At 45.1% G+C, this 26,474-nt stretch overlaps 1 protein-coding gene across 5 annotated transcripts in view; it reads left to right on the top strand.

Annotated features, from left to right (window-relative positions):
* TTC6 (tetratricopeptide repeat domain 6) overlaps nucleotides 1–26,474 on the top strand; it is a 252,004-nt gene that overhangs the window by 119,366 nt on the left and 106,164 nt on the right. For all 5 annotated transcript variants that reach the window (XR_010793217.1, XM_066608455.1, XM_066608456.1 and 2 more), the window contains exons 18-20: nucleotides 9,750–9,900; nucleotides 12,637–12,719; nucleotides 25,776–25,852. Coding sequence is in view for 4 of the 5 variants with exons in the window: in XM_066608455.1 (XP_066464552.1) it covers nucleotides 9,750–9,900; nucleotides 12,637–12,719; nucleotides 25,776–25,852 (311 nt within the window). In the remaining variant the exon portion in view is untranslated. The remainder of the gene's footprint in view (nucleotides 1–9,749; nucleotides 9,901–12,636; nucleotides 12,720–25,775; nucleotides 25,853–26,474) is intronic.

Genomic DNA, 26,474 nt, shown 5'->3' on the forward strand with positions numbered 1-26,474 from the left:
CCAATGTTCACTTTTTGAGGTGCAGGGCAACCCGCCGAACTATAATTGCATCATTAATAGGTTGCTAGTCTGCATGGTGCACAACATGTATCAGAATGGTCTGACACTTTGTATCTACTCTGTGTGGGATTATACACCAAGCAGCCACCCCCTCTATATTAAGAAACTGTGTGAGTGGCTGTCTCATCGGTGTCCTCCACAGGTGTAACTGGCTCCCTCATTTGGCTGCCTGCATGCTGAAGTGCTGCACATATTTGCCCTCCTGTATCAGTAAGTATATGACTGTTTTCAGTGATTGTTTTTATATTTCCCTTTCTGCAATACATAATAATTTACAGAACTTATACTTGATTGGTCAAGGGCCTATGACCTCCAATGGATTACACTCTGTTCAGTTTTTACAGTCAAAGCAAACCAGCCAAATCTAATATATCAAATAAATGTTACATTTAGTACCAATTTACAATACCGTATTTTACTAGAAAGCAAAATAGAAAATATAGATGGTGTCCGTTACATAGCTCTAACCCTGGTACCACGTTTCAGTAATGCTATAAACGTACTTGCAGCTGCCAGCTATTGGGAAGCCACAAGCAAGGGGGGTCACACGAACTACTTGTGACCCTCCGCAGTCACTGGTTGGAGAACACTACTATAGACAGATCATTCACCTGTCTGTGCTGAATTAAGCTGCCACTTACATACATTATGTCTCGTAAATGTGTAGGAGGAAGATGATGATCTTTCTTTTCATATACTACCTTCTTGCTTCTTAGTCATTTTATGATTGTCACCACAACAAAGGTATGATTGTTAACTAGCTATGTTTTCATGATGAAAGCTGTCTTATGCTAGAGTACATGTTGAAGAACAAGTGTTCTGATATTAACCCTTTCACCATCAGGAGGGTTTGTATCTTGACGACCAGAGCAGAATTTCACATACCGGATTGCTGAATTTTAAAGGGAATCCTTAATATTGTTCCATGGTGCTCCCAAATAGTTGTGGGTTTTTTATAGAGCTTTCTAATTCTAACAAATTGGAGTGACTTCATCTTCTTTGATAGGTCTTATGTAGTGATAAATGGGCACAATCGGGGGGGGCGCCTTTTTCCTCATTATTTTCATGTTCTTTTCTAAAGTAGTTGATTCAATCAGTAATATTTAACCCAAAAATCAATCCTTTAATTCTTTTGTTTAGGGCTCTTACACACTGGCGATTAGTTTTTTTTTTAACAATAATTTTTATTGAGTTTTCATTTATACATATAAAGGCACAGCAGTATGGAAAGGTTTCCGGTTCTAATACAAGAATGTAGTCACAAGCCTTGTATCTTCTGAAAGGGAATATAAACGAAATAATAGCATTCCATTGTTATTTTAATTCACAGCTTTCAGTGCTATTTTCAGGAAAAACATTATAAAATGAACAACAATGGCCTGGCCAGGGCCAATTAGTATTTCAAAGGGGGGAAAACAGGGTTGAATGGTGGGTTGGGATGGGGTGGGGGTGGGGGTGGGGTATTCCCTCTCTCTCAGGACCGCTGCCCCTAAGGGCAGAGGCATCAGGTAATTATGTTTAGGTTAATCATCCCCTGTTGTAGGAAGGGCATAATTTATCCATGGGGTCCATATACTAAGAAATGTATCATTTCTATCTTCTGCTATAGAGGTTAGCCTTTCATTTATCAGATACCAGTTCATGCGGCATTTAACTTCAGAGAAGTCCAGAGAAGCTTTACGCCAGGAATGGGCAATAGTTTGTATTGTGGCTAAGAAGAGGAAAGAAATTTTCTAGAATTTGGGGATTTGTCCTTGATCTTTCTGTTCAACAAAGCTTCCCATGGATCTTTGAGCAGGTTGTGGTATGTTACTGAGTAAATTAGGGAGTATGTTCTTATCCAAAGTCTTTTGACTCTGGGGCAGGACCACCATATGTGGAGCATGTCTCCAGGGGAGGAACAACCTCTGAAACATTCTTTAGGATAGCCAGGAACCACGTGTGCAATTCTAATGGGGACCAAATACCAATGAAGAAGGATTTTATATGAAGTCTCCAACATTAGTATGTTACGGACCCCTTGATTGGTAGAACTTCAAATATGAGACCACTCCTCCTCACTTAGAACGTCCCCCAAGTCCCGCTCCCACCTGGTTACATATGATAGCTGTGTGCGGTAAGTAGTGTGAACAAGGTTGGAGTATACTTGGGAGATGAGGCCCCTTGCCTGTGGCAAGGCAAAAGGATTCAAAGAGGGTGAGGGTGTGTGGAGAATCTGTATTTTTCAATAGGGATGACAGCCAGTTTTTTATTTGTAAATAGCGGAATATTCCGAGGATGATATGTCCTTATTTTTCTGTAAGATAGGGAATGCAATCACACCTTCCCGAGAGAGTAAGTGGTGAACTTTAACATTTCAAGTCTGGACAAAAAGAGGCATTACTAAAGGGGAGTCATGACCTGGTGGAAATAACGGATTATGTAAGAGTGGTAGTAGGGGTAGATGAGGGGAGAGCAAGTTCCTGGAGTATTTTATGGAGTCCCAGACTCTAAGGGAATGTTTTATGATTGGGTTAGATATTGCAGGCCTACGAGTCGGGGGGATCCACAGTAGTGAATCTACTGTGAGGGGGTGGATTTCCATGGCCTCTATCGAAAGCCAAAGGGGGCGTTTATGGTTGAATGCAGGGAGGCCAGCTGGGCAATCTGGGCCGCCTGGTAGTATTTTGTAAGCTGTTGGGTTCCAAACCCTCCTTGCCGCCTGTATCTACAGAGTGGAACGAGATACACTAGGGATAGAGTTATTCCAGATAAAACGGAGCGTCATCTGTTAAAGGGTGTTCAAAAAATGCCCAGGAACCTGAACTGGAAGAGCTCTGAAAAAGTAGAGAAGTTTAGGGAGGAATGACATCTTTAAGGAGTTTACTCTCCCAATCCACGATATGTGGTATCGGTCCCAACTTTCTAACAGTAGGCGGAATTTACAGAGGAGTGGTATATAGTTTTGTGTGTATAATGTATCATAGGAGTTTGTCAGACTCATCCCCAGGTAGCCAAGTGACCCTGTCAACCATTGAAACGGGAAGTTGGATTGTAGCAAAGAAAGTATGTGAGAGGGCAGGGTAAGATTAAAAGCTTTTGATTTTGTTTCGTTAATTTTCAGGCCAGAGATTGACCCGAACCTGGACAGCTCCGCCATGAGATTTGGGATTGTAGTGTGGGGGGATGAAATTATAGCAAGTATGTCGTCTGCGAACATGCTGATTTTGTGGTGAACCCCAGCAATTTCAATTCCTCTGATGTCAGGATTATTACGGATTTTTATAGCTAGGGGTTCTAAGGCCAAAATGAAGAGGAGTGGAGAGAGTGGGCAGCCCTGCCTTGTGCCCCGCCGGATCGTGAAGTTATCAAAGCAAAAACCCTTGTACCGAACAAAGGCTTTAGGGAAATTATATAAAATTCGCAACCAAGTTAGGAACTCGGTAGGAAACTTTCAATGCTCTAACACCGAGAACAGGTATGACCAGCTCAAGGTTTCAAAGGCTTTATAGACGTCCAGGGAGAGCAGCATTGCAGGGATGCCCCTAGTTTGACAGATATGTGTGAGGTGTGTTATCTGACGGATGCTATCTGGAGCTTGGCGGCCTGGGACAAATTCTACTTGGTCCTTTCAAATTATAGATGTTAAGGATACATTTAACCGCGAGGCTACAATTTTAGTGAGGAGTTTCATATCGATATTGATTAGAGAGATGGGCCGGTAACTTTGTTTGTCTAGTTGATCTCTCTCAGGCTTGGGGATCATGGAAATGGCTGCCGTAAGCGATGTTTGTCCTACTTGCTGACCATCCCGCATCGCGTTATAGTAATTAGCAAGGTGGGTATGAAGTAATGGGGACAATTTTTTTATAATAAGTGGCAGAAAAGCCATCCGGCCTCGGGCGCTTATTCACTTTCAGTGTTTTTATTGCTTCTTTAACCTCATCTGGAGTCATTTTTGCTGCCAATTGTTCCAGGAATGCCTCGGGGAGTGTGGTGTCTCGGAGGTATGCATTCTGTAAGTCTGTTGGTGTGTTTTGTGGTTGGGAATATAATTTGACTAAGAACTGTCTGAATTAGGCTGTTATAGTCAATGGGTTTGCTGTGATTGTGCTGTGCTTTGTACGGAGCCTAAAGAAGGAGTCTGCGAGCTAGTGGCATTGTCAGTTTATTATTCAGTATGTAATATCGCTGGCCGGACCAACGTAATTTTCTTTCGACTGTATCTGTAATATATAAATCTAGCTCCGTCTTAGCTTGTGTAAGCACCTTTATATTTTCACGAGATGGGCATTTTTAGCAGCTTCTTCTAACTGTAGAACTTTCTGCTCTAAATCTAATTGTCTTTGCAAGCGTTCCCTTTTTTTCCTAGAAGATGTTTGGATCAGGATACCACGAAGTACCACTTTGTGGGCTTCCCATAAGGAGATAGGGGATGAGGCAGAAGGGCTGTTGATAGCAAAATATTCTTCAATTTGAGGTGTTAATGAAGACACTATATCAGGGAGCGCTAGTAAAGAATCGTTAATGGTCCAAGAAGTATTGGTAGGTTTTGACATTAAAGAGTCACAAATTATGGATACTGGACTATGGTCGGACCAGGGAACAGAGAGGATTTTCGAACATGAAATTTGTGGCAGAAATGCAGCCGGTACTAGTATGTGGTCTATTCTCCGGTATAATCAGTGTGGAGCAGAGAAGTGTGTGAAGTCCTTGACAGTGGGATTAACCTCCTGCCAGGAATCAACAAGATGGTATTGTGAGAGAAGTCTTTTAAAGTTGTGTGAATGTTGTGGTTGTATATGGGGGGGTTGGGAGGGAAATCGCGTTTCTGTCCAGGCTCGGGTCTAAGATGCAGTTAGAATCTCCACACAGGATAACTGTACCACTTCTTTTTTTTAATTCGTTTTATTTAAAACACAGAAATATTTTCCACATTACAAAACGAGAAAGGGTTTGTTAGAGACTGTACCACTTCTATTAGCTTCTACAGTTTCAAGTAGCTTTGTAAGGAAATTAATTTGTCTGGAATTTGGGGCGTAGTATGCTACAAGGGTAACCGGGATGTCTTGAATTACACCTGTGAGAATTAGGAAGCGACCTTCAGGATCTGTAATAGTTGATGTGTGGGTAAAAGGAACAGAGCGACCAAAACAAATAGTTACTCCTTTTGTTTTAGATGGTCCCGTTGCCGAGAAGAAGGTGGGGTAATGAGGAGAGAGATAACGTGGGGAGGAGTGGTCAGAGAAGTGGGTCTCCTGTAAGCATATGATATCTGCGTGGATACTTTTATAATAGCGGAAGGCTTTGGATCGTTTATTGGGGGAGTTAAAGGCCTGCACGTTGTGTGAAGCGATTTTTAAATCCATGGGGGCGTGTTAGAAAAATTATGGAAATTGAAGAATCTTCTGGAACTCCAGTCCTGAGAGAGAGGGAAGGAAGGGGGGCGGAGGGTAGGGTGGGGTAAAAGGGATGGCCAACCAAGTAAGATAGTATTGTCAATAAGACAAATAACTTGTACAAGAGAGGCTGCCGTAGTAAACATGGCAGCAACTGCTAACAGTCACGGCACACTGCGAAGGTGCCACAGAGTAACTGAGAATTCTGATAGGAAGGTTGAGGTAAGGAGACCCCTACTTTTAGGTGGAAGGCACAAGAGAAAGGAAAGAAGGTATTAAAAGGGAAAGACAAGTTGAGAGAAAAAAAAGAGAAGAGAGAGAAGAAAAAAAAAAAAAAAGGAGGAGGGAGAAAAATTTACTGTCTCAGTAGTGTTAAACATATGATAATTAACAATTAATGGAGATAACATCCAACTCTCTGCAACGTAGACTTGTAACTAAGGTTGAAAAATAAACTTCTGTCACATAAAATCCATTATCGAACCTTAAATAGGTCAAATACAGAAAATGAAAGAATAAAAACTGTAACAGAATATACTTGCAGGACAGTAGATAAATTTCCCAAAAGTCGATTTGATCCTCGTAATGGTGATTGTCCTGAAAAAAGAAGAGACGTCATGTACCACTCCCAGTGTGGCGTTATGACGGGCTAATGGGAAGACCCCATACATGTTTAATGTCCTAGTCCCGCTACGTGTCTCTGTAAAGAAAGGAAGATTAAGCATTACATACATTCTCCCAATGAGTTGTTAGAAAACCTAAGACTGCCACCGTTTTCACGAGGGGAGTTTCAGGAGAGTTGTAAGGGAGAAGGTGTAGTACGTCCTGAGTAAGAGTAAATTCATGTTTTTATTCGCGGCTCATAGTTGAGCAGAGGAGCTCTGCAGGTCAATGGGTGATTTTTATTAAAGTCGTTATGTCTCAAGTAGAGACTACTGTCCCTAACTAAAGAAAGGATGTATTTAATGCCAACATCCTGCTAAGAATCTCTGTAAAAGAAGAGAGATTAGGCATTTCTTGCTTTTAGGCGAGAGCTTATCGGGGAGCTGGATTCAGAAGGGAAGTGGTTTGGGATAATGGATAGCGCGTCCTTAATTGTGGTATTTTTGTGGGTATATTCATGGCTCCTTGTCGTTCCCATTGAGTCTCCTGGGCGATCTAGAGGACTGTGAATTAGTTGGAGAGTCCGATGCTTGGGCAGGTTGTTGAAACGGCAGGTCTTCAAAGCAGCGTCTCACTCCTTTCGTGGATAAAATGGTGTGAGATCTGTCATGGTAGGAGAATGTTAGTCGGAATGGGAATCCCCACCTATATTGCATTCTCTTCTGCTGTAAAATTTCTAGATAAGGCTTGAGGGCTCTTCTTTTTGCTAGCGTAGAGGGTGCTAGATCAGGAAAGATTTGGTATTCGTGTTCTTGGAAAATTCATTTTGAGGTGGAACGAGCCGCCCGCAGAAGTTGTTCTTTGGAGCGATGAAAGTGCATTTTGAGGACTATGTCCCTCGGGGGACGTCCTGGTTTACGGGCTCGCAGTGCCCTGGGGACTCTGTCCATCTCCAGTCTCTCTATAGGGATGTTAGGGCAGAGTTCCTGGAACAGGGCCGTTGTGGTTGACTGGAGGTCCTGGATGGATTCATCCGTAGTTTGTCCCTTCGGGCTCTATTTTCGGAGTCTTCTAGTTTGTCATGGAGGGTCAGGATTTCCTCGTGCAGCTGCTCCACCTCCTTTTCATGGGACTCGAGGACTGTCGTTGCATTGTCCATGCATTCTTCCAATGCTGCCGTTCGACAACCGAGGTCCCGGATCTCCTTAGTGAGCTTGGACGTAATGTCATCTGAAATCTGTGCAAGCTCATTTTTTAGTATAAGGTGTATTTGAGGCAGAAGAGAATCTAATATAGAGGATGTGAGAGCTTCTAGGTTAGTTGGGCCCATAGGTGTGGAAATCTGGGCGGTTGAGGTGTCGTCTATTGACGAATGAGAGGATACGTCTGAAGTGGCGATAGGCGGCGGCGGTTTGCAAGATCGCTTGGCCATGGCCTGGGGTTGGCTGTTCCTCCCTTGTTTCGTAGCGGTAGGACGCATAGTTTTAGTGAAATCTCACGAGGAGGCAAATAGATAGTAGGAGTGAGGTAGGCTCCGCTAGGCACCAGGCGCGAGTTAAGCTACATTGGGGTTACGTTGTCACCCATGTGGCCAAATGTCGTCTGTAGCAGTTTCAGGGGGCTGCAGAGCCTAGGCCACTAGTATACGGGGTGGGTATAAATCTGTAGTTTGTGACCGCGGACCCCGGCGTCCCCAAGGATGCTTTTGATGGTAGGGAGCCTTCTCTTCAGCACAGCCTCAATCAGCGGTGTCGCGGGCCGCAGACACGGATGTAGCTGAGTCCTCAGGCGATGCTGGGGAACACAACACCGAGATGGGAAGGAGCAGCGCTCCACGGGGATGGTATGTGGGAGCAGGTCTTGGGGACCGTCGAGCGCGGTCCTGTGTCCGGCGGGCGCATTCAGTAGCGGAGAGCAGCGTGGGGGGGCCTCCCTGTCGGTGTCAGCGGTGCAGGGGAGCAGGAGCCCCCGACGGGGCAGAGATATGTCGGCTGACGGAGGAGAGTGGTAGATTCCGGCCAAGGGCTCCAGGGGAGCGGCGGGCCGGACGAAGTCGCAGGCTGAAGACACCGGACGGTAGGAGGCAAAGCAGCACAATTGCTCACCGATTGGAACAGGGATGCAACAATCTGCAATGAGGTCTCCCAGGGTCAGCAGATGTATAAGAAAGTCCGTTTCTTGGCATAAATCGTAGGACCGATGGAGCTCTGGACCCCCTTTTTTGGCTGCTAAGCCACGCCCTGGCGATAGGTTTTTTTTGCGATGCGAGAGTGAGAGAAAGCAGGATTACGAAACCAATGCTTTTTAATGGTTTCATTCTCATTTCCAATGTGTTCACTCAAGCCTCGCTGCGATAAGAAAAAATCTGTGATATCGCCCAATATTTTCAATGGGCCCGGGGCCCCTTTGAAATCAATGGAAGAAGATCACAAAATAGCCTTGGAATCCCCAAGCTGAAAAAGACCCATATGCCGGATTGAAATGTTGTTGTTGTTATGACCATGGAAGAAAAAGAAAAAAGAAATTCAGATTGGAAATGTCCTGTGCCTTTTTGAAATCATCCATCCATTTCACTCTATCCGCGTGTGGAAGACTGGTGAGTGCAGCTGACAAACTGTTCGCTATATTTGCACTTCCTTCCCTGTCCACTGATTGCAACTTCCCACCCACTACCCTGGACAGCAGGCTGGACGATCAGCTGATGGACGGTGGTCCCGAAGAGAAATCATCAATCAAAACAAACCCAGACTACACCTTTTTAAAAGCTAATTAATTTAACTCAAGTGTATGTGTATGCTGTGTTAAAGCTCCCTCCTCCAATCTTACTCTGAAAGGGCACATGAAGGGAGAAATTAATTTTTTTTTTTACAGCACAGAACCCAAATAACTGTTAACTCACTAAATAGCGCCGTCAATTCTGACATTGGCATTTAAAGGCCCAATCGATGTTTGTTGGTCCCGAACGGCCCCCCGCGATAAGATTGTCGGGTGCTGTCGGTTGCCATGGTGTCCATAAAAGTACAATCTCTATCAAATTAACACATTATTTATCCCGCACGGTGAACATTGTCGGGAAAAAAAACATAGCCGAAATTGCACTTTTTTGGTCACCCTGTCACCAAGAAAAAAATGTAATAAAAAGCTATCAAAAAGCCATATGTTCTTCAAAATTGTAACAATAGAAACTACAGGACGTCCCGCAAAAAAATGAACCCTCACAAAACTATATTGACAGAAAAATAAAAAAGTTATGGCTGTCATAAATGTTGTTTTACATAAATTCACCCTGTAGCATGCTCTGTCTGATTTTCAGTGGTTTTCACTTATTTAATAACTAGTTAAAATCTTCAGCCATAGCAACAATATATGCAGTTTAATGCCATGTGTCACACACCACATCCCAAGGGCCCAAATAAACCTGGAGCCGGCCCTGGGATTGTGAATGCAGTTTTGGGCAATAATACAGGCTGTAGCTGTAGAACAACATAAGTGATACAATGTATTCACAAAGTTACTCCTCATTTTATGTAGATTCATTTTGTGCCCAAATTGCAAAATTGTGCTCAAAGTGATGGAACTTACCCTTTTAAATTTCTTTCTGTATTCTGAACGAATTTCCTTAAAAGTGCAATCAATATGTCAAACTCCTACACATAACCTGTTAGAGATTATATCATTTATACTGTTTTATCTCCTATTTTTTTACAGAGCTATGCCCACAGCGCATGTGAATTTGGGCCTGATTTGCCTGCTTCATCGAGATCAGTATTCTCAAGCGGTGCGCCACTTCTCTGCAGCAATAAAAGTCGATCCCCTCTGTATTCGAGCATATCTCTGCAGGGCACAGGCCTACAGACAGGTATATTGTCTTTACCATACGTCTGTGGATCTAATGTAACCTAAAAAAAACGACGTCAGAAAGCTGAGATAAATTATTTTAATTAGAAGCTAAGGTCAGGAGGGAGATATGTGCTGCTGACATACAGGTATGTCTAGACTGGATACAATTAAAAGAAAATCTCAGCTGTATGAGCAGGACCAATGGCCCTTTTACAGAGGCCGAGAATCTCACAAGTCTTGTTTGCTCATACAAACGAGCCGGTGACGTCATCACCAGCTTGTTGGTGTTCAGTCCGCCTGTTTAAATTGCACAATTCTCATTGCGAATTGTGTAGTTCTTGTTCACTGATCAATTAGTGTTTCACATTTCTATTAGCCAGCGCTAATTTTTATGATGGCTGAAACTGAACGATGAACGAGAACCACATGATTGTCATTTGCGTTTCAGTTGTTGAATCGCTTTTAACCCTTTCCAATCCAATTTGTATCCTCGTTTTCCTAGGGGACTTACTCTTTTTCTGCCGTTCTACAATGGTGCTATCTGCTGGCTAAAGCCAGTACTGCATGAGGTGACACGTTGGATAGGCTCCAACAGCAGAGAGGCTGGCAATATACAGTAAGAGAACCCCGATGGACATCTTCTAACATCGGAGCTATACAGCCCTTAAATTATAATGTCTTTAGAGGTCAGACAGTGGATTAGAAAGGGTTAAACTGAATGATCATCGTTCAGTTTCACTCTCTTGAGCGAGTTTCTAAACGGTAATTGTTCAGTCTAACTGCAGCATGAGTCTGAACAGGTTTTGAGCCTATGAGTGTAAGCAATGCTGTTAATGATTGGGCAGAGTGCTGCTAAATTGCTCTGCCTGATCATAGTGAGAACCCTGCAGCTTTACATTTACAGCAGCACATTCCCTTATAGCCTCTCCCTGAACTGCTCTTTACGAACGGTGTATTGAGGAAACAGGAAGCTGACTTCCTCCTTGCTGTACTCACTATATGGGGCGATCCTGAGGATTGTGTAGTCTTTCTCGCATCATGACCTAGAAGAAGAACCCTGCCGATGGTGTAGACAGCATTGCACTGGAACTCATGCTGATGCTGTACAGCATATGCAGTCAGCAGAAAGGATGGGATTTCACTTCCTGCCTGGAGCAGTTTGCAAAGGCTACTCGCATGGACTCTGAGAGCAGTCGCAACACTGTAGTGCAGGTTGGTGGGAAGGAGGGAAGTTACATTGCGGAGGATATACTGCTGGAGGGGGGAGTGCGGTTAAGCTACAGGCTAGACCTCGTGTGATAGCCCAACTCAGATGGCTGCCTCCCCATCTGCCACCTCACCTCTGTCACGCCATATGGCACCAATCTCTAATAGTGAGCCTCTTACACCTGACCAAACAACTCACACTTAAAGTTGTACTGGTCGCTGTAAAACGGTGTATATCTGCTATTTCCTCTCTATCTGTGCAAGTGAGGATGTGTAAGGATGATAACTTTCTGAAACAGGGGATGCAAAAAGTCTTTGAACGTATAGCAGTAGGATGCATTAGTGATCGGGAGGAAAAGGTGTCCCCACTGCAAAGACATGTTCAACGTCATAATTGGTCCCTATCAGAATTATATGCTAAAGCTGACTACTTAGAAAATGGGCTACAACAGAATAATGCATGACTGAAAAAGTAGAAAATTCTCACCCATCTGATTATTTTGAGAATTGCCTGCGATTTGTCTTTCGGAAAGAGAACCATTACATCATGTTAAAACATGCCCATTACCAGCCGTAGCACCCCCTAGATCAGTCGTAGGCCACTCTCACACATGCGCTTTTTACCACGGCGATTTGAATGCCGCTGTATAACACTCCTATTGAATTCAATGGGGCCAGCAGTCATGAGCTCAATCGCGCCATTAGAAAACGTGTTAGAAGCATTATTTGCTTCTGCATCACATTGTTGACTCGGGTTCAGTCTGTCTGTGATCTATTAGTATACACAAGTCTTTTTCACATGTGCTGCTTAGCCCAATTCCCCCCATTCTGTATGTGCTCTTTTAATTTTTCTTGCCCAGATGTAGGACTTTGCATTTCTCCTTGTTAAATACCATTCTGTTCAAGCTTTTCTAGATCTTTTTGAATACTCTCTCTTCCCTAGTGTTAGCTATCCCTCCTGATTTTGTGTCGTTGGCAAATTTTATCAGTTTCCCCTCAATTTCCTCCAGATCATTTATAAAAATGTTGAACAACACTGGGCCCAGGACAGAGACACATTAATTGTGCCATGGACCGACGTGTTAGTAACATCTGTGAGGTGCGCCGTACTTGCATCCTACATGAATGTAAGACCTAGCTTATGTCAATGTATTTGACACTAGAACAGCAACATTACTTTTGGATCGCTCAGTTTAGAAGGAGCAATGCCCTAACTGCCCTGTTCACTAGCTACAAATGCTTAGAGGGAATATTAGATGTAACTATGAAACTGCTCGATAGAGGAGACAACTAAAGGGCTTATATTGTATATAATGGTGATTTTAGGTGAAATGTTCGTTAACCTCATTCCCTAATGTGCCATCAATTTTCAGTGCAGGAGGATAGTAGTGCCCGCACAATGCCCTAAATGTAATATATGGTACTGCTGGTGGGCGATCTAAGAAAATCCTATACCCTGCCATTGCTGTAGGCCTATTAAAGCCTGTAAACTCCCTGTTACCAAGTGAAATAATTGTATTTATAAGCTTTTGTGTTCCACATCTCACAGATGAAGGACTTGTCCAGTGCCCTGAAGGATATAACGTGTGCCATTCATCTGCGCCCAGACTCGCCTGAACCTTATATAATCCGGTGGGTAACTTTTAAACAAATACTGGATATAAATTCATTGAGCCTTTTCCCTTTAACATCATGTTCTCTTCTTGTCATCTTTCAAGTTGTTAAACACTCTGTTCAGCAGTTTGTTAGCCCCTTAGTGACCACCCAATCTGTGGTGGAGCACCATAAAAATGGGACCATAACTTTGTACTACATGGCTGCTCATTGTGTTCCTTTATGATAAGTGTATTAGATGTCTGTTGGCTATTACAGCTTAGAAGAGTTGCCACCTAGGCAGGGAAGACAGTGGGATATTAGGATTATACGATATGATGTATATGATATGATGACATATATAGAGATGAGCGAGCACCCAAATGCTTGGGTCCGCGTTATTTGAGTCGAGCTTTTCGTAAAATTCAAGAGCTCTAATCGAGTAACGAACCCCATTGACTACAATGGGAGACTGGAGCATTTTTGTATGTGGGATGCCGGGTGCCGAGCTTTTTTTTGCTAGGTTCGTTTCTCTCTCTCTCTCTCTCCTGCCAGACAAAAATTTTTCCAATGACGCACGCTGCGGTGGGGAGGGGCCAAAACAAACATGTCACAGCAGGGAGGAGCCAAAAACTGGGGCGGGGTCGAACATGGCGTGATACTCGTTCAGGCAACGAGCACCATCGAGTACGCTAATACTCAAGCTCGGCAAAGTATGTTTGCTCAACTCTAATCATATCGTATATGATGGTGAATGTGGTATGATAAGACAGTCCTCATCTAAAATGGAAGATCCATGTATGATTTTGCAGACACCTAAGCCATCGTTCTGATATTTTAATTACAAATCTCGCAAACAAAGTATAGAATGCGTGGGAAAGATCGTGTGTAGTTTGACTATGTTAGAAGTTATGGAAAATAACCACTAGGTGGTGACAAAAAGCTATCCTGAAATGTGATGATCGTGTTGCTCTCAGAAAGAAAATCAAAGTATTCTTATAGATAGGATACCTTGTAATGGCTACGTATTGAGAGAAATAACACTTTTTCTTGTGTACTGGCTACCAAGCTTTTATTTTTACTGAAGTATAATTGTCTTATTGAAATTTTAGGTAAAGCAAATACATTAGCTTTATAGAAGGTGAAAGCGCTGAAAGCTTTGTATACACATAACCATTTAGATATACATAGAAATGACACAAGTCCATTATCTGCAGTCCAGCTCAGGATGGAGCTGGTGTTCAGTGATAATCTAGAATATATTTACAGATTATTGGAGATTTTAGCCACAGGATAAACCATTTCTACACTAAATGCTGGGCAGAATAGAAATGCATTATAGATTTCTAAATCCTCTGTCAGGGTATTGTCATGTTATCTCAAGAAGGCTCAAAATTTGGAGTATTTTCCAAACCAACGTGTAGCTGTTAAGGTAATCATTAGAGATGAGCGAACGTACTCGTCCGAGCTTGATACTCGTTCGAGTATTAGTGTGTTCGAGATGCTCGTTACTAGAGACGAGTACCACGCGATGTTCGAGTTACTTTCACTTTCATCTCTGAGACGTTAGCGCGCTTTTCTGGCCAATAGAAAGACAGGGAAGGCAATACAACTTCCCCCTGCGACGTTCAAGCCCTATACCACCCCCCTGCAGTGAGTGGCTGGCGAGATCAGGTGTCACCCGAGTATAAAAATCGGCCCCTCCCGCGGCTCGCCACAGATGCATTCTGACAGAGATCAGGGAAAGTGCTGCTGATGCCGGAGCTGCTATAGGGAGAGTGTTAGGAGTGATTTTAGGCTTCAAGAACCCCAACGGTCCTTCTTAGGGCCACATCTGACCGTGTGCAGTACTGTTGAGGCTGCTTTTAGCAGTGTTGCACATTTTTTTTTTTTTTTGTATATCGGCCGTGCAAAGCATTGCGTCCTCAGTCTGCAGTAATTTTACATAGTGTAGGGCCAGTAGTGGTGAGGCAGGGACAGTGAAAAAGGTGAGATATACTGTCTATATAGGCAGTGGGCTTTTTCCAAAAAATTTGGGAAAAAAAATCTATTTGGGCTGCCTGTGACCGTCCTCAGTGTACTGCGTCTCTGCTGGGGGTAGTAGTCCTAATTAATACGCAGCCAGCTAAGTATTACAGCAGGCTTGCGCAAAATTCTTTCCTGGCTCTGCATTGCCCATTACATCACCGCTGTCATCCTGTCCAGAGGGAAACAGTCTGCAGTAATTTTACATAGTATAGGGCCAGTAGTGCTGAGGCAGGGACAGTGAAAAAGGTGAAAGAGATATACTGTCTATATAGGCAGTGGGCTTTTTCCAAAAAATTTGGGGAAAAAAATCTATTTCGGCTGCCTATGACCGTCCTCAGTGTACTGCGTCTCTGCTTGGGGTAATAGTCCTTATTAGAGATGAGCGAATGTACTCGTCCGAGCTTGATACTCGTTCGAGTATTAGCGTGTTCGAGATGCTCGTTATTCAAAACGAGCACCATGCGATGTTCGAGTTACTTTCACTTTCATCTCTGAGACGTTAGCGCGCTTTTCTGGCCAATAGAAAGACAGGGAAGGCGTTACAACTTCCCCCTCCGACGTTCAAGCCCTATACCACCCCCCTGCAGTGAGTGGCTGGCGAGATCAGGTGTCACCCAAGTATATAAATCGGCCCCTCCCGCGGCTCGCCACAGATGCGTTCTGACAGAGATCAGGGAAAGTGCTGTCTTGCTGGAGTTGCTATAGGGAGAGTGTTAGGAGTATTTTAGGCTTCAAGAACCCCAACGGTCCTTCTTAGGGCCACATCTAACCGTGTGCAGTAGTGTGGAGGCTGCTTTTTGCAGTGTTGCACTTTTTTTTTTTTTTGTATATCGGCCGTGCAGAGCATTGCGCCCTGCAGTAATTATACATAGTCCAGGGCCAGTAGTGGTGGTGAGGCAGGGACAGAAGACATATTTATTGAATATAGGCAGTGGGCCTTTCCAAAAACATTTGGGGAAAAAAATCTATTTGGGCTGCCTGTGACTGTCCTCAGTGTACTGGGTCTGTGCTGGGGGTAGTTGTCCTAATTCATACGTAGCCAGCTAAGTGTTAGAGCAGGCTTGCGCAAAATTATTTCCTGGCTCTGTGTTGGCTGTTACATCACCGCTGTATTCCAGTCCACAGTGCAACAGTCTGCAGTTATTTTACATACTCCAGGGCCAGTAGTGGTGACGCAGAGAGAGAAGACATATACAGTGTATATAGGCAGTGGGCCTTTCCAAAAACATTTGGCAAAAAAAATCTATTTGGGCTGCCTATGACTGTCCTCAGTGTACTGGGTCTGTGCTGGGGGTAGTTGTCCTAATTCATACGCAGCCAGCTAAGTGTTACAGCAGGCTTGCGCAAAATTATTTCCTGGCTCTGCTGTGCGTTCCGTAAGTGAAGTCAGCCTCCAACCACAGGCCAATAAGCGGCACATTTAATTACAGCGTTCTGTTTCTGCACTACTGGTAATACACCATGCTGAGGGGTAGGGGTAGGCCTAGAGGACGTGGACGCGGGCGAGGACGCGGAGGCCCAAGTCGGGGTGTGGGCACAGGCCGAGCCAGTGCGGTGGCCAGGGGTAGAGGCAGGGCCAGACCGAATAATCCACCAACTGTTTCCCAAAGTGCCCCCTCGCGCCATGCCACCCTGCAGAGGTCAATGTGCTCTACGGTGTGGCAGTTTTTCACAGAGACGCCTGACGACCGACGAACAGTGGTGTGCAACCTTTGTCGCGCCAAGATCAGCTGGGGAGCCACCACCACCAGCATGCGCAGGCATATGATGGCCAAGCACCCCACAAGGTGGGACGAAGGCCGTTCACCGCCTCCGGTTTGCACCACTGCCTCTCCCCCTGTGCCCCAACCTGCCACTGAGATCCAACCCCCCTCTGAGGACACAGGCACTACCGTCTCCTGGCCTGCACCCACACCCTCACCTCCGCTGTCCTCGGCCCCATCCAGCAATGTCTCTCAGCGCAGCGCCCAGACATCGCTAGCGCCACTGTTTGAGCGCAAGCGCAAGTACGCCGCCACGCACCCGCACGCTCAAGCGTTAAACGTGCACATTGCCAAATTGATCAGCCTGGAGATGCTGCCGTATAGGCTTGTGGAAACGGAGGCTTTCAAAAGCATGATGGCGGTGGCGGCCCCGCGCTACTCAGTTCCCAGTTGCCACTACTTTTCCCGATGTGCCGTCCCAGCCCTGCACGACCACGTCTCCCGCAACATTGTACGCGCCCTCATCAACGCGGTTACTGCCAAGGTCCACTTAACAACGGACACGTGGACAAGCACAGGCGGGCAGGGCCACTATATCTCCCTGACGGCACATTGGGTGAATTTAGTGGAGGCTGGGACCGAGTCAGAGCCTGGGACCGCTCACGTCCTACCCACCCCCAGAATTGCGGGCCCCAGCTCGGTGCTGGTATCTGCGGCGGTGTATGCTTCCTCCACTAAACCACCCTCCTCCTCCTCCAACGCAACCTCTGTCTCGCAATCAAGATGTGTCAGCAGCAGCAGCACGTCGCCAGCAGTCGCTGTCGCGCGGTGCGGCAGCACAGCGGTGGGCAAGCGTCAGCAGGCCGTGCTGAAACTACTCAGCTTAGGAGAGAAGAGGCACATGGCCCACGAACTGCTGCAGGGTCTGACAGAGCAGACCGACCGCTGGCTTTTGCCGCTGAGCCTCCAACCGGGCATGGTCGTGTGTGACAACGGCCGTAACCTGGTGGCGGCTCTGCAGCTCGGCAGCCTCACGCACGTGCCATGCCTGGCCCACGTCTTTAATTTGGTGGTTCAGTGCTTTCTGAAAAGCTACCCACACTTGTCAGACCTGCTTGGAAAGGTGCGCCGGGTCAGCGCACATTTCCGCAACTCCAAGACGGACGCTGCCACCCTGCGGACCCTGCAACATCGGTTTAATCTGCCAGTGCACCGACGGCTGTGCGACGTGCCCACACGGTGGAACTCTACGCTCCACATGTTGGCCAGACTCTATGAGCAGCGTAGAGCTATAGTGTAATACCAACTCTAACATGGGCGGCGCAGTGGGAGTCAGCCTCCTCAATTCTTTACAGAAGAGTGGGCCTGGTTGGCAGACATCTGCCAGGTCCTTGGAAACTTTGAGGAGTCTACCCAGATGGTGAGCGGCAATGCTGCAATCATTAGCGTCACCATTCCTCTGCTATGCCTCTTGAGAAGTTCCCTGCAAAGCATAAAGGCAGACGCTTTATGCTCGGATACGGAGGCGGGGGAAGACAGTATGTCGCTGGATAGTCAGAGCACCCTCCTGTCTATATCTCAGCGCGTTGAGGAGGAGGAGGTGGAGGAGCATGAGGAGGAGGGGGAAGAGACAGCTTGGCCCACTGCTGAGGGTACCCATGCTGCTTGCCTGTCATCCTTTCAGCGTGTATGGCCTGAGGAGGAGGAGGAGGAGGAGGATCCTGAAAGTGATCTTCCTAGTGAGGACAGCCATGTGTTGCGTACAGGTACCCTGGCACACATGGCTGACTTCATGTTAGGATGCCTTTCTCGTGACCCTCGCGTTACACGCATTCTGGCCACTACGGATTACTGGGTGTACACACTGCTCGACCCACGGTATAAGGAGAACCTTTCCACTCTCATACCCGAAGAGGAAAGGGGTTCGAGAGTGATGCTATACCACAGGACCCTGGCGGACAAGCTGATGGTAAAATTCCCATCCGACAGCGCTAGTGGCAGAAGGCGCAGTTCCGAGGGCCAGGTAGCAGGGGAGGTGCGGAGATCAGGCAGCATGCACAGCACAGGCAGGGGAAGACTCTCTAAGGCCTTTGACAGCTTTCTGGCTCCCCAGCAAGACTGTGTCACCGCTCCCCAGTGAAGGCTGAGTCGGCGGGAGCACTGTAAAAGGATGGTGAGGGAGTACGTAGCCGATCGCACGACCGTCCTCCGTGACGCCTCTGCCCCCTACAACTACTGGGTGTCGAAGCTGGACACGTGGCCTGAACTCGTGCTGTATGCCCTGGAGGTGCTTGCTTGTCCTGCGGCTAGCTGGGGGAATCATCACGGATAAGCGTACCCGCCTGTCAACCAACAGTGCCGACAGGCTTACACTCATAAAGATGAACAAAGCCTGGATTTCCCCAGACTTTTCTTCTCCACCAGCGGACAGCAGCGATACCTAAACAATACGTAGGCTGCACCCGCGGATGGAAGCATCGTTCTCTATCACCATAAAAAACGGGGACCTTTTAGCTTCATCAATCTGTGTATTATATTCATCCTCCTCCTGAAACCTCACGTAATCATGCCGAACGGGCAATTTTTCTTAGGCCCACAAGGCTCAGTCATATAATTTTTGTAAACAATTTTTAGACGTTTCAATGCTCATTAAAGCGTTGAAACTTGCACCTGAACCAATTTTTATTTTAACTGGGCTGCCTCCAGGCCTAGTTACAAATTAAGCCACATTAGCCAAAGCGATTAATGGGTTTCACCTGCCCTCTTGGTTGGGCATGGGCAATTTTTCTGAGGTACATTAGTACTGCTGGTACACCAATTTTTTGGGGCCCTCGCCTACAGTGTAATCCAATTAATTTTTTGCCCACCTGCATTAAAGCTGACGCTACATCAGCTGTGCTGGGCACTGCAATGGGATATATTTATGTACCGCCGGTGGCTTCCTGGCACCCACCCATGCTGTCGGTCCACATGGACTTCCCATTAGGGAGATGTACCTGCCTGTGTAAACTCGAGTCTGACTGGGGCATGCAGTTTGGGCCGAAGCCCACCTGTATTTAATCAGACGTTAGCTCTGCTGTCCAGGGCACTGCAATGGGATATATTTTTGTACCGCCCGTGGGTTCCAGGGAGCCACCCATGGTATCGGTCCACACGGACTTTACATTAGGGAGTTGTACCTGCCTGTGTCTATGTATTAAAAACCCCGGTCTGACTGGGGCATGCAGTGTGGGCCAAAGCCCACCTGTATTTTATCTGACGTTACCTCAGCTGTGCAGGGCAATGCAATGGGATATATTTATGTACCGCTGGTGGCTTCCTGGCACCCACCCATGCTGTCGGTCCACACGGAGTTGTAACTGCATGTGTCCACTTCTAAAGAACCCCAGTCTGACTGGGGCATGCAGTGTGGGCCGAACCCCACCTGCATTAAACATGACATTACCTCAACTGTGCTGGGCACTGCAATGGGATATATTTATGTACCACCGGTGGCTTCCTGGCACCCACCCATGCTGTCGGTCCACACGGAGTTGTAACTGCATGTGTCCACTTCTAAAGAACCCCAGTCTGACTGGGGCAAGCAGTGTGGGCCGAAGCCCACCTGCATTAAACATGACATTACCTCAGCTGTGCTGGGCACTGCAATGGGATATATTTATGTACCGCCGGTGGCTTACTGGCACCCACCCATGCTGTCGGTCCACAGGGACTTCACAATAGGGAGTTGTACCTGCCTGTGTCTATGAATTAAAAACCCCGGTCAGGTTGGGGCATGCAGTGTGGGCCGAAGCCCACCTGCATTTAATCTGACGTTAGCTCTGCTGTCCAGGGCACTGCAATGGGATACATTTATGTACAGCCGGTGGATTCCAGGGAGCCACCCATGCTGTGGGTGCACACGGAATTCCGATTGCGGAGTTGTAGCTGCCTGTGACTATTTATAAAAAACCGCGGTCTGACTGGGGCATGCAGACACCTTGACAGAATGAATAGTGTGTGGCACATAGGTTCCCCATTGCTATGCCCACGTGTGCAGCTCCTGATGGAGGTGGCACAGGATTAAATTTCTCATTGCTTCTGTACAGCATTGTGGGCTATCGCCCCGCCCCTTTTAAAGAGGGTCATTGTCTGGCTGTGCCAACCCTCTGCAGTGTGTGCCTGTGGTTCCTCCTCATGGCAGACGCACTTATAAATAGACATGAGGGTGGTGTGGCATGAGGGCAGCTGAAGGCTGCGCAGGGACAATTTGGTGTGCGCTGTGGACACTGGGTCGTGCAGTGGGGGGTTGGGCAGCATGTAACCCAGGAGAAGTTGCAGCGGAGTGTCATGCAGGCAGTGATTGTGCTTTGTTGGAGGTAGTGTGGTGCTTAGCTAAGGTATGCATTGCTAATGAGGGCTTTTTAGAAGTAAAAATTGTTGGGGGGGCACTCTTGCCACTATTGTGGCTTAATAGTGGGACCTGGGAACTTGAGATGCAGCCCAACATGTAGCCCCTCGCCTGCCCTATTCGTTGCTGTGTCGTTCCTATCACTTTCTTGAATTGCCCAGATTTTCACAAATGGAAACCTTAGCGAGCATCGGCGAAATACAAAAATGCTCGAGTCACCCATTGACTTCAATGGGGTTCGTTATTCGAAACGAACCCTCGAGCACCGCCAAAATTTCGTCCCGAGTAACGGGCACCCGAGCATTTTGGTGCTCGCTCATCTCTAGTAATCATGTCATAAGCGCGAGTCATTTAAAACTAGGTTGCTAAAATGGGGTTGGTGGGTAAACGCAATGAGGGATTTATTCATACAGTCTTAAATTTAGACATCTTAAACTAATACCAGGTGGACAGAAGCTGCACCAAATGTATCACTGAGGCACATAGATTTGGCACATTTGGCTAGACATGTTTGATACTTTTCCTTATGCCACCTCTGCTTGGCTTACTTTATGCCAGTTATGCGTATTTTGCGCAAAAATGCTGGCAAATTCCATTAATAAATCTGGTGCATTTTAAGACTTTTAAAAGTGTCTAGTGCGGTGTAAAAGGTTTCTAAAACACATAATAAATCTCCAATGTTTGGTACAATTGGGGCCAGAATTCTAGCACAATTGCTTTAATAAATCTCCCCGATTGTGTCTCATAATTGAGCTTGGGCCTCTGGGACCCTATCAGGCTGTGAGCAGCACTAGGTGTCCGCTGTATTCTGGTCTTGGCTGTGAGCAGAGCGCTGTTAGCTGTATCCAGCTTTTGTCTACAATTGAACCCACTTGGCGGTGCTCATGGCCTGGAGTGCAGCCACAAGAGCTGTAACACAACTGAGAGGCTTACATCATCTGAGCGGCTATATATCTGCCATCCACTAGTTGTGCTTGTTCAGCGTCTCATTTTATAATTGTCTGCAATAATCTTTGTGCATGACCATTATATTGGAAGTTGTAAGTAATTTAGTTTACCAGGGCTCGCTCTCTTTTGTAGGAAGGGTAAAGGCTGCTTCTTCTGTTTTGCAATCAAAACTATTCAGCCCCCATTGTAAATTAGGTTTCTTTACAAAGTTACAAACTTTCAGCTGTTTGCAAAAAAACAATCAACTAAAAATAATTTAAATAGTTCCACACAACTAATATAACATGTGGTTTCTCCAAATGCACCACAATAGGACACTTTTAATGACTACTGCATAATAACATACTAACATAGTAATGTATATGGAGGAGTTGGGGGATGAGGGCTCTGGTGTTGTGAGCTCGAGCAGACGCGCCTGGTCAATATAGAACGAATTTTGTGACTCTTCTGAGTTTCAGACTGTCGGGGTGGTGAAAGAGGCGGTTCGTATCAGGGTTTTCATGAAGTCATGGTGCAGGCCTGCTACCTGGATTATTCGCCTGTTGGTCTCGAGCGGCCATACATTTATTTTGTTTGCCATTACAGGGTTTCTCTCCCTTTCTGTCTGATGCCCCTTCCCGACTCCAATCTGGCAATCGGAATAATCCCTGGATCAACAACCCTTCTGAAGTCATAAGTGATTATAAGATATAAAGTATCGCTCAAGAAAGGTGTCCTTTTACTGAGTTCGCCATCGCCACGTCCTCAGGCAGAGAGTTCCATAGTCTTGCTGCTCTTACAGTAAAGAACCCCCTTCTATGATGGTGGGAAAACCTTCTTTCCTCTAGACTAGAGGATGCCCCCTTCTTATAGTCGCAAATCCGGGTAGAAGTAGATTATGGGAGAGATCTCTGTTACGTCCCCTGATATGTTATGCATATTTATTAGGTCACCCCTCAGCCAATTTTATTCTAAACTATATAATCTTAATTTTGGTAACCTCTCTGGGTATTGTAGTCCATCCATTCCATTTATTACTTTAGTTGCTCACCTTTGAACCCGCCCAAGCTCTGATATGTCCTTCTTGAGTATCGCCGCCCAAGCCTGTACACAATATTCCATGTGTGTTCTGACCAGTGACTTGTAAGGAGGAAGAATAATGTTCTTGTCATGTGCCCATGGACCTCTTTTGATGCACCTCATAATCCTATTTACCTTGGTAGCAGCTGCCTGACACTGATTGCTGCAGTTATGTTTACAGTTAACTAAAATACCCAAGTCCTTTTCCATTTAGTGTGTAATGGCGACATGTATTTCCTCTGCCCATGTGCAGAACCTTACATTTATCCCTGAGCCAGTTACTTACCCTCTTACTCACATTCTCGCCCAGACCAAGCATTCTCATTTTATATACCAACGTTTTATGTGGCACAGTATCAATGGCTTTGGAAAAGTCCAAATACACAATATCTAATGATTCCCAGTCCAGTCTAGAACTTATCTCCACGTAGAAGCTGATCAGGTTGGTTTGACAGGGGTGATCTCTCATAAACCCATGCTGATATGGAGTTATATAGCTATTTTGCTTGAGGTACTCCAGGATAGCATCTCTTAGAAACCCTTCAACATTTTACCCACAATGGAAATAAGACTTACTAGCCTATAGTTTCTAGGTTCACATTTTGATCCCGTTTTGTATCGGCACCACATTGGCTATGTGCCAATCCAGTGGAACAGACTCCATCACTATAGAGTCCTTACATATAAGAAACGAAGGTCTGTCAATCACATTGTGATTAGAACCTGGAGTTGTATGCTATCAGGTCTCGACGATTTGTCTATTCTAATCTTTTTAAGATGGCTCTCCACTTCTTCTTGGATTAAACTGGTGACATTTAGTGGAGAGTTTAAATTATCATTCTACATCTCATCTGACATTTCATTTTCCTTTTGGATACACCGAAGATAAAGCTATATAATAGATTTGCTTTCTCCTCCTCACCCTCTAAAATTTTACCTAAATTATTTTTTTAAAGGGCCAATAGTCTCAGAATTATTCAACCCACTCAACCCACAATGCTTCATAAAATCACACATTTGCAGATCAGGTATTGTCTTAAGCACACCTGATGCAACTATTCATGGGCTTCATTAGTTGTATCAGGTGTGTTCGAGATAAAACACATCAAATACTTTGACTAGCTAGCGCTTTGTGGACTGTGATATTTGATTGCATGTTAAAAATATGGCTGTCAAAAATATAACAAAGGCGGAGAATGTTCTTAGATAAACAGTTGGAACAGGCGTGGCAGAAAGGGGAAGTTATCACTGGCTGACACCAGATTCATAAGGAGACAGGTGGTCAAAAACTCTTGAAAATGCTAGCAGTCCAGGGTGGGAAGCTAGACACTTTCAAGGACAAATGGAATATATGGTTTAACCATTATCCTCCGTTAATCTAAAAACTCAACCGCTCCCCTTTTACCCCCAGCCATCAATACCCCTAGGCTCAATAACTATCAAAATGGTACACACTGGTTAAGTGTTATTTCTTGTTTCAAATGTTAACAATGTTTTTATTAAAATAATCAGAATATTACAGGCGACTGTAAAACTTATGTAAAAAATCGGCATACCCGGACCCTTTGCTTTACAAGAATGTATAATCTATCCTTTGTAATTAATACTGATGTCCACAACCATAATTATACCTGTATGTTATGTTATTGAAAATACCAATAAAAATCATTGGAAAGTAAAAACCCTCGAGTGACCGCAAAAGACCTGCAGCAAAATATGGTGGCTTTTCAGGCCTGTGCCTAGAGGAGGAAGAATGAAGAACCGTATGTACTGAAAGGTTATTTTTGGTAAATTATCTATCCCAAAAATGAATGCTCTAGTTCTCTTGTGTATAACTACACCACATACATATAGCTTCCTCCCTTAACATTAGTCACAGCTTATGGATGTGGTATAATAATCATACAGAAATATTATTAGTATATGAGATTGGAGAGGTGCACGCTTATGTAGATGGCTTTTTATTTTTTTACTTCCCACATGTCACAGGGATTCCCTAGCAACCTCCTGAATGAGGAAGCAGCGCTTCTGTGCTAGTGGGTTCAGGTCAGACTTATCCCATGCTGCAGGAAACCCTGTGATTGGGGGTCCCTACAGCATTTGGTTTCAGAAGTAGTTCTGGAGGATTTTGATGTGGTTGTCACAGTCACCTGAATTGAATCCCATAGAAAATATTAGTGAACTGCCCCTGGGGAACGGGCTAAAATTCCTCAGGAACGCTGTCAAGCTGGTGTCTGGCTATGCATATTCATTTGCAGCATTCATTTACCTGCTAAGTACTAGACACTTGTCATGAAGGAGTAGAATAATTCTGAGACTGTTGTAGTCATTAAAAGTAGAATTTTTGCCAGTGAGATACCAGCTGAGAGAATACTATCAGCCCTGCCCGCTGAGATATCAGCGTGGGGCGCTGATAAGAGGTCATCCCTCATTTCTAGCTTGCTAGAAGTGAGTGATGAACCGTGTGTTTAGACAAAGACGGCCTTTGAGCAAATTTTGAGCGATAATCGTTGTGTCTAAATGGGCCTACTGGACGTGCCTCTTATATGCAGCTCTTCCTTCCTGTAAGGCTCTGTTCACATATACATTGGAGGCCTCTTTGGAACCTCCATTAAAAGTCTGTGGGGTGGGTTGGGCACACTTAGTCTCACTCTGGGGCCCATCTTGATATGCAATGATGAAAGCTGAGGATGCACTATTAATTACATATTTTAAAATATTGGTTCAAGATTGAAATCTTCTCATAGACACTAAGCTGAATTGAGAACTGGAATAACATAGATATGCTGCAGAATGTGTAAAACATCATTATAAGCTGCTGCATACATATATTTCCTTATAATGAGAGCCACAGGGTTCAGCCAATATAATAGGTTCTTAAAGGTCACACTTCATAATGACTGTGTTGTTGTTCACTGATAAAGGTCATGTTGGTCATTAGTGATTTACATTGTCTGTCTCCTGCAGGGGACAGTATCTCTATGAGATGAAGAAGTATGACCTTGCTAGCTTCTGCATTCACTATACAGCTGAGATGACTGAAGGTAAGCAGCATGTCTTCAGTAGTCAATCATGTAATAGACTCAAAGATTGATAATGCAAAAAACTTCAATTACTTCAGGAATCTAAAGTTAAACACCAAAAATAAGTCACAGAATGGCTTAGAATGAGAATTATACAATAAGTCATTGTGTCTTTATTTTCAAGTGTACCCATACCTTCAGGTAACTTTTCAGAACAAGCTGTCGTTCGTGTGTGTGTGTATTTGAGCAATAATACCATTTCTGGATATTATATGACTAGTACAAGGGGCTGCTGATAAGTCTTTGGCTTTACCCAGAAAGAAACGAGATAAGAAGATGAAACTTTACATTAATTCCACATACTCTCCACTGATGCCAACACACTTTTTACATTTTACATTATAAGTGTGTATAAATATCCATGACTCTTCAGACCCAATCCATTTAAGCCTGAAGAAGAACCCTACGTTGGTTCGGAAGCTCGCTATTGTTACATCATGTATTTTTGTTAGCCATTAAAAGGTCAAAGTTTGCAACAGCACCCCTTAAAACCCGTGGTCAGGGGTGGGAATGCAAAAAGCAATAGTGTCGTGCACGCTGCGTCTGAGCCCAGACCTTTCAATGGGCTCAACAAATATAGGTA

The sequence above is a fragment of the Eleutherodactylus coqui genome, chromosome 6 (genome assembly GCF_035609145.1).
Source record: "Eleutherodactylus coqui strain aEleCoq1 chromosome 6, aEleCoq1.hap1, whole genome shotgun sequence".
Taxonomy (NCBI): domain Eukaryota; kingdom Metazoa; phylum Chordata; class Amphibia; order Anura; family Eleutherodactylidae; genus Eleutherodactylus; species Eleutherodactylus coqui.